At 37.0% G+C, this 8,749-nt stretch overlaps 1 protein-coding gene across 1 annotated transcript; it reads right to left on the bottom strand.

The window, feature by feature from the left end:
* Positions 1-994: 994 nt before the first annotated feature.
* Positions 995-5,345, bottom strand: LOC136279843 (microfibril-associated glycoprotein 4-like). Its single transcript, XM_066164181.1, has 6 exons — positions 5,285-5,345; positions 4,113-4,202; positions 3,346-3,602; positions 3,103-3,220; positions 2,401-2,784; positions 995-2,062 (listed from the first exon to the last, which is right to left on the bottom strand). Exons 2-6 carry the CDS (start codon positions 4,198-4,200, stop codon positions 1,797-1,799), a joined length of 1,113 nt encoding a protein of 370 aa, XP_066020278.1. The 5' UTR covers positions 4,201-4,202; positions 5,285-5,345; the 3' UTR covers positions 995-1,796.
* Between the last annotated feature and the right edge of the window lie 3,404 nt (positions 5,346-8,749).

The following is an 8,749-nucleotide window of genomic DNA, read 5'->3' as shown; positions in this document are numbered from 1 at the left end:
TACTTCCGGTTATTATACTTTCAATTATCGAATGATACTCCTACATCACGTCTGACCATACGTTTTACGACTGGCATCCTTTTTCATACAAACCCAAACACAAGAGCCAGCTCGTAGGCTAAACAGACGGCGGTAAGAGGTTTTACATCCTGAGAGACACCGCCGGTAATCGGCTTTCATTGAAACCGTGCTGACCCTTAAGAATGACTACCACTTAATTTCTCCTTACATTGTTACCCCTGAATCAAACATTAAGGTCATGAGAAAAAAAGAAATGACCAACAACTGAAGAAGCTCTTGATCGTTAAACAAATTCTCCCTGTCATCAGCTGAGGAAATGTATAGAGCGCAGTATGGAGAATATGCATCCTGATGTTAGGGTGTAAAGGGTGAAACGGGGGTGAATCGTTTGAGCCTGCCACTAACAAATTTCTTGCTTTCACCAGAGACATGAATTTCAGAGCGTGGATGGTGGCAACCTACCTGCAGATTCCTCGGTACCTGGGACGTGCACCTAAAGATGTGGACAAACTCACGTCTAAATTCAAAACTTTACACGAGTTGGACGCCATAGCCGCAGAACGAGCCAAAAGAACGGTCTCTGTTTCTTGATTACGTTCCCCATCGCATCGAAATTGTCAAAAAGCGAAAACTTTTATGTATCATAGATTTTAATCATTTATACGTAAACAAAGCTGTAAGGAGTTCTCCTTCAGCCTGCAAACCAATGATCACAAGCGATCCAATGGGCTCGATATATTAAAATTCTAAAATGGCTTCGAGGCTAGGGGGAATAAAACAAAACATGTTTCACCTACTCATCCTTACATTTATTATTTCTACAAATTCACTTTGTAACATAATCACCTGATGAGCCGTATCTACAAAATGGACCTTGGGCGTGACAATGTGTACTTATGATTAAAATTGCAATATGTTTATCAATAGCAGTGCAAGGTATTTACTTTAACAAAAGCTAAGGAAATACAAATAAAAGCAATATATGAAGCAATTTAGAATCATCAACATTACGTTACTGCATTCCAGTGTACACTAGAACTTGAAATATTTGTTTTTCTGATAGCGTTCTTCAGAGTCAAAACATTGGGTAATTGTTTGGAGTTTCGTTATAGAAATCAAAGGGAACTAGAACTGAATCAGCGACTGGGTTTATTCTTGATATTGACTTTGAAAAATGAAGGCTGTGTGATCGCTTTGTGTTCCGTTAAGTGAAAAGACGAGTAAAAAATTTAAAGAATCAAAACTTGTATAACCGAGATTGTAGGAGCATAGCAGGCGTGATGGCCATGATGATACAAGCCATTGAGATTCGAGCATAACTCTTGAGAATACCTCAGACCCACCTAATATTTTATGGAGACAGGGTCTTTGCAGCCGCTGCCTCCAGGCTATAGAATGTCTCACCCATAAACCTTAAACTGAGTCTATCAGTTTCTGTTTTTTGAAGAAGAATTGAAGACGCATTTTTTTCTGAGCTACTTATGATTCACTGTCAATTTCCAACTATGATAAGGAGCTTTTTGCATGTACCGTTATATAGATCAAGTCATTATTACTATTATGATTATTATTATCATCGATTAACTGGCCAATTTTACAGAATCAGCTATTCCTATTTTAAAAAACACGCACAAAGAAGCAAGAAAAACCTGAACAGCATTTCGCTAAGCTCCAATTTAAGAGTGATTATTAAATGCTAAATAGACTTGATCGAGACACTGGTGTCTTTTGTTAAAGTTGGTGCTGTATCATTGTTGTGCCATAAACATGACAGTTCAAAAATCTGCTGGTCTTATTTTCATCTCGGTTTTCTTTAGAGAGTAATGATATCCTTTCCAGTGATACCAGTTCACTCCATCAGCAAAGGAGGAGTGATGGCCACGAAGATATAAACCATTGAGATTTGAGTAGTGACAATGCTCGTACCACCAGGCTCCTTTGAACTTAATGGCGCAGTTGTATTCTCCCTGATTGTCATTATCTTCATCTTTAGTGGTGAACGGCCAACCGCGTTGCCTAGCAAGAGAGTCACCAGAATTTCCTGACAAAATGAGCCGCACTATGAGTATTACGTTTGACCAACATGCAGCAATGAGTAGTTCGTAATTCAAAAGAAATCTTGAAATATCAGATAAGTATAATTTAACGATAATGATACCACTAAACGTGATAATGCTAATAAATATGTTTGCCGAGACAAAGCGACGAAATGACAGTTCTTATCAACATCCGGAATGCATTATTCAGGATTGCATATCGATGAGCTGAGATTAATTGACGTAAAAGACGTTAACCATATTTACATTACTCAGCACTCTCCTCCCCCCCCCCCCCCATCTTTGAATGACTAGAATAGAAGGGACGAAATGACAGTTCTACCTGAATAAGAATCAAGGATCAGCTTGTATTTGTCTTTCTCACTCATAACACCAAACAGGTTATACTCGGCATAAGCTGTGTTCCCTTCAAAGTCCTCCAAGTCCACACGCAGCATGCTGTTATTATCTGAGGTCAGCCGGTGAATCTTGTCCAGTCCCAACCAAAATTCACTTTTCAGGTCACCAAAGCCATGTTTGTAGTCATTCCAGTAGCGGTAGAAATCAACTGAGCCGTTCAGTCTTTTCTGGAACACTGTCCAACCACCACCGGCTGTTGTTTGGTCACAGAATACATCAAAGGCAGGCAAATTATCAGGTTTAATGGTGTACGCACCGTCAGTTGGTTTACCCGCGGATTTGTAGATTTCTGCGCAATTCCTTTTGACTGAAAATCAGAAAAAACAAACAAACAAAAAAATAAACAAAACGCCCACTTTAAATGCTTTGGATGTTGAGTGCTTTTTGTTTGCTTTCCTGACTGTTGCTCTGACTGATAAAACTTGATTCTAAACATTAACTAGTACCATTTCTTTTTCCTTAATATCTACCAGCTATATTCATGCAAAGTTACAGTAATAGGCTTTTCCTTTTTAGCTTTACTTCAGTGGTTAGTATTTTGTTCTTGAAGTCAATTTTAGGACTTGAGTGAGTAACTCCTCGCGTACTACACGCGAGAGTGGCCCACACAATCCACTCATTTCACCTTCAACTTGGCAGGTTTCTCCAGTGAATCTTTCCCGACAGACACAACGAAAACCTTTATAGGTGAATCCAGCTTGACAGATGCCTTTGTTTAAGCATGGGCTACTGCTGCATGGATTCTGTTGACAAAACAAAGAAAGCTTTTTTTCAGACCTTCCTTATGTCAAGAATAAGATCGCTTTAGCCTTAGAAAATGAAACAATCTCTTTTACCATCTTAGTTTCATGAGAATGTGATATGTTACCTCGATTGCAAGATATGTGTAACTCGGAGTTTTCACGAGAAGAAATGGAGCATACTTTTCCTCCGTGGCGTTATTCAACTCGCATTTTTGGTTTCCTCCTTCAACAGGTCCAATATTGATGGATACACAATTAGGCTCCATCAAACACATTACTTTGCAGCTCCCTTCGTTTGGCACCTCTGCAATTTTGATCGCGTGACTTTTCATGGCCATGTTCGGTATTGGGTCCTTGAATTTGATGTGTCGACTAGCGTCGTCTGTGGTTGGCAAAACAAATACATCATTTAGTTTCCACTTACTCAAGATAATTTCCTATTTTCACGAATGAAAAGCCACATTAATCTCCTTTATTTCAAAACTTTACTACATGAGAACCCTGACGAGTTTTCCCTAAAGGTGATTCTCATCTCTTGAAATTCAACGCAACTGACATGGGAGGCTTTCATTACCAAAAATTAATCTTTGATTGTGAATTCATGAGCGGAAAGAAAATATTAAAAAAAAAATCTAGGATATTTTCGTAGCGTTCATTACCACACCATCGTTGTGAACCATTGATGCGCATGTGGTGAGGTCTTTTTTTAATTTGACTTTTTTGTATCTTTTATTCCATAATAGAAGACATTTTGAGTTAGATAAAGCGGATTGTCTGCTTAAAGATTATTTGCTTTGATCAGCAGGTAGCATATGTAGTTCGTGTAATGGTTTTGAGGAAACGACACCAGAAAGACGAAACGAAAGAAATTTAAAAAGGGATTTATACTCACCGGTGCAACAGAAACATGGCGGGAGAATAATTCCAAGGAAGATATAGAGAATAACAATGATCGGTTGAAGAGAAAACTTGAACTGCATCGCTGTAAATAAACGATTGTAAATTCATGGTAAAAAATTTAATGGTGAGCGTCCCAAAATATACACCTACCTGTTTTCCTGTAAATTTGAATGTTGTTGACAAATGTTAGGCAGGTGCTCGGTATTATTTGCTAGCTTTGTCTACTTAAAGGGACTCTTAATTAGCATAACATTTCGAAGGCAAATACTTCGTTCGGTTTTGTCATTGGTCTAAAACACGTTGTAATGCTAACAGACTTGTGTCATTCCTTGCACACAAAAAAAAGCATAGTATGAATTACTTCATATTACATATTCATTTTCGAAAGTGAGTGACAGCTGCAAAAGGCGAAAAAAGAGGAAAATAATAGACCGTTGTTGTTTGTCTGCATTGGAGTATTTTTAAAATTTTTACTCCACCTTGTAAATTTCATCTTATTCTGATAAGCCATAATATTCTACAAAGTTTCGGGAAGAACGAAATAGAGCACATCACCCTTACCGGAGGTAACAGGAGTTTATCAATATGTTTATTTTCAGCCTGTTTAACTTTGAACTTGCGAAAGTTAAGTTAAGAGCAAGAAACAAATTTTTGCAGAATTGCTACCGACAAAGATGTCAGATCACTTCTGAAATACAAAATTTTTAGCAATTTATCTTTTTTTTATCTCAAACAATTCTCCAGCACGATAGAACAGCATTGCACATTATTAACATGAAGATTAACTTTGTAGCAATTTTAAATCGAAGAATGCGATAAAATGTATGTAAAGTACAGAGGCCTAAGTTTTTTATGGCTCGTTTTGCTCGTGGTAGTTGAGCATGGTGATTAGCACTAAACATCACCGGATATTATCTTAGTAAGACAGGTCGCAAGTATTCTATGACTTACGGATGGTATTTGAGAAGTTCAACCTGATAAATTTCAAATTTGTAACAACTTTGACTAGAAGAATATGACAGAATGTGAAATATCGTGTGGCTGAATTGACAGAACTTTACACAAAATTTTTCTCGATCATTTCTGGAATCAGCGCAATTGGTCTGAGCAAGAAAGGCTTGGTCTAAGAAATATAGATAAGTAGCTCACAGAGATATTTCTTACCTTCTGAGCGAAAAAGCGTTTTTCGTATTTGGTTTTGTTCCTGGGGATATCAATAGTGAAAACTTTATGGTGTCGAGCTTTCCTTAATTTATAGAACTGTTTGAACTTCTGTGACCATGGTTAAAAAAGAAAACCGCTGTTTTATACGCCACAGTCCTTCTTCCTGTTCAGCTGTTCTTATTGTTGTTAGTCATCTGGTCAAAGCTTTTGTGTTTAAATCTAAATGACTGCGGTGTCTCATCTTACTACAACTTGATATGTCAGTCAATGAATTACTTCAATGAAAATCCAGTAGAATGTTTTGAAAAACTTATATGGCAAGTCTAACTCTTAAACAAAGCTACAAATTATTTGGTCAAAACACCTTCGGCGGGACATGTAAGAAGTTTTAGAACTACACAATGTTTTCCTATTTTCCCTGGAGATGATTAAAGTGCTATGACCGGTTTTGTGTCTTTCAAATTGAAAATTTATGAAAATATGAATTTTTAGAATTACACAACGTGTCGCATTTTCCTCCAGAGTTAACCACGGTGTTACATATAAGGTTATGATTTTCCAATTCAGAATGCATTTTGCTTAAAATGCTCTCGTCGAAATTACTCTTATTTTCCCAAGCAACCAGGATGAAGAAAGGATATCATGAAAATTAATGACATTTACTAAAACCCGAAACAGCGAAACGAAACGAAACGAGCGAAACATGCAAAACCACCGAAATGACCAAAACAGAACGATCGAATTGAAGCGAACCTAACGACCAAAACGAAACGACCGAAACGACCAAAATAGTAAAAAAAAAATTAATAAAAATAAAATGAATGCCCAGAGGTTTCAGGCGTCAGTCGTCATATTCATCTCGTTTAGATTATGGTCTTCTCCTGATCTACCTCACGGGGCAATAAAGTTATCTCTCTATTACCACCAGCTTGACGTGTGGCGTTGAGGGAACCTGTTGTTCTCCAAAAGCGAGTATTACGGCTAATCTACTTTGTTGATAGAAAAGAACATGCAATCCCCTTATTTGCAAAAGCGAAAATTCTGCCTATCACCTTCTTATATTATGAAGCTGTATGTAAATTAATGCTCGAAGTTCATAACGACAGTGCACCTTCTAACATCAAGAGACTTTTTACGAGAACTTCAAACATCCCTACATATACTACTCGCTCATCAACGTCACAACTCTTTCGCGTTAAGCACTCTAAGCTTAAAATGCAAAAAAAAGCCTTTTCGCGTGTTGGTGTCAAAGTCTGAAATAAGATGCCTAATGAATACAAAAATTTGTCAAAGAAATCCTTCGAAAAGGAAACAAAAAGAGCTCTTCTCAATATTCTAGATTCTTAGAAGATTCTTATGTGGAGCCTGATGAGATAATGCTAAAATTCAAACAGCAAAATTGAATCAAATTGAACCAGTTCTACAATATTTTTCGTGCACTTAAAAACGCTAAGACTTTTTCTACTTTACAATGAACATCTGCCATTTTCCTTTTTTTCTTTTTTTGCGTATCTTTTCGTCCTTTTATGTTATATTTCTTCATTTCCGTTTTATTTCCAGTGTAATTAAATTAAGTCAGTAAAGAAAATAATTAATTAATCAATAAATAACCAAATTTGACCCGCCTCGATTAGCATTTGCTATCTGCGGGTCAAAGGAATATCTTGTAAAGATGAAACAAAATGAAAAATAAAAGTGAAGTGAAGTGAAGTGAAGTGAAGGGAACCTTCTTGAAAAAAAAAATCAATAAAAAGGTCACGTACAAAGATGTTGTCAATGAAACTGTTATCTGTTTCTTCCTCTCCTCACGCTTTGGTATTCAATTTGGCTGACGTTTCGTCCTGAAAACTACATATAAATGTCAGATTTTACTTTCAGCTACTCGCGTGGTGGATAATATTACGGCCATAATATTTAAAAACCTTAAATGCGAGAGAATATCTGAAGTGAAATCTACATTTTCTACGGTCGTTTTAGTTTTGCTGTTTGGGGTCTTAGTACATGCCGAAATTATCAACGATATCAGTCACAAACCAAACATTTTGACTCAATATCTGTCCGCTGACAAAACTGATGTCACTAGAAAGTGCCCAGAAACTGAGGAAAAATGGCGATAAAGTGCAAAGGGTACATGTCGACCTTGAGGTTTTTTTTTCCCAGGAAGCCATAGGCCTTAGTAATGATAAAATATACAGCGCTGTACGATACTGTACTTCTCATCTTGCGCGAAAACCTTATTTGTAGTAGGGTACTCTTCTTAAAAGAGGCTGTTATTAACCACAAGATAAATTATTTCTAATAACTGAGTTGAAAACGCAAATGATCCCCATAAAGGGTTTCTAAGGCTACCATTTCGAACGCCCCTCAACAGAGCTTTATTAATAACATCATTTTCATCGTCGTTCGACATAATTCCTGTGAATACATTGACCCTCGTGCAAAAAATGGAAAGTAGCTTACAAATATATTTTCTTACCTTCTGACTGACAATATGTTTGTTGCACTTGATATTGTGTTTGGGTGTGTCAGAAGTGAAAGTCGTGTCTTGTTACCCTCCAGAGAAGTGTTTGAAGTGCTGTAACTATAGTTACAAAACAGAATGATTTAATGAGTGGTGAACATAAATGCTACAGACCTTCTTCCTGTTTAGCTGTTCTACTTATTTGTAGTCATCAGATCACTGCTTTTGTGTTAACTGTGGGTGACTGGTTTTTCTCTAAGTAACACTGGACAAGTATAATAGTCAATGAAATTCATCAATAAGAGTCCTGCAGAGTAGTTTTGAAAAAAGCCGGCAAGTCTAACTCTAAAACAAAGCTGCAAATCATGAAATGAGATCAGTAATTGTAGGAACCCAAACACAGTGGGACAAAGTCTCGAGCGAAATTTGAAACAAGCCTATGACGTTATAATCAACCATTAATTTTCGCGCCAGTATATTGGCTACTTTACAAAAAACACTCTTTTTGCAGAGTCTAGTAAAATATTAAAAAGCTGGTCGCAACCACGCATCGGCATCAGATAAGCACTTGTTTTTTTACAAGCGGTCTCGCGTGATATGAGAATTAAGAGGAAGGTAGGTTTTAAAATAGATAAACCCCTTTCTGGCTTGCTGGTATTTCGGCTGATAAGGTCCTTGGCTGAAAGATTGTCATAAAAACTTCACATTTTCCCCCGAAGCTTTGCTTCTCGGCCAAATATTTTTTTAAATTTTTGGACAATATCTCAGCCGTGGACATTATCAGCCGATTTACCAGCCGCCCGAATGGGTTTATTTACTTATTAGTTGTATCTCAAAACAAGCAGATGTTAAGGCCGTCGGAAAAATCTTCAAACGGCTGTCAAAGGATATGGTCATTGTTCCAAACATTTAAAGCACGAAGATACCATATAAGGGGTCTTTCCTTTTCTATTAGATTAAAGTGAGGGTCTTAAATACCCCAGAGAATATCAATCGCTAAAAAA

Source organism: Pocillopora verrucosa, chromosome 3, assembly GCF_036669915.1.
Source record: "Pocillopora verrucosa isolate sample1 chromosome 3, ASM3666991v2, whole genome shotgun sequence".
In the NCBI taxonomy this organism is placed as follows: Eukaryota; Metazoa; Cnidaria; class Anthozoa; order Scleractinia; family Pocilloporidae; genus Pocillopora; species Pocillopora verrucosa.
The sequence above is the reverse complement of the archived record's forward strand: the minus strand, read 5'-3'. Positions and strand labels throughout refer to the sequence as shown.

Bases quoted from the DNA above. Each gene is read 5' to 3' on its own strand.
- LOC136279843 (XM_066164181.1), bottom strand. From the start codon at position 4,200: ATGCAGTTCAAGTTTTCTCTTCAACCGATCATTGTTATTCTCTATATC. The intron at 3,221-3,345 runs GTAACATATCAC...TTTTGTCAACAG, and splicing joins ACACATATCTTGCAATCGAG to AATCCATGCAGCAGTAGCCC. The intron at 2,063-2,400 runs GTAGAACTGTCA...TCATTTTGTCAG, and splicing joins GATCCTTGATTCTTATTCAG to GAAATTCTGGTGACTCTCTT.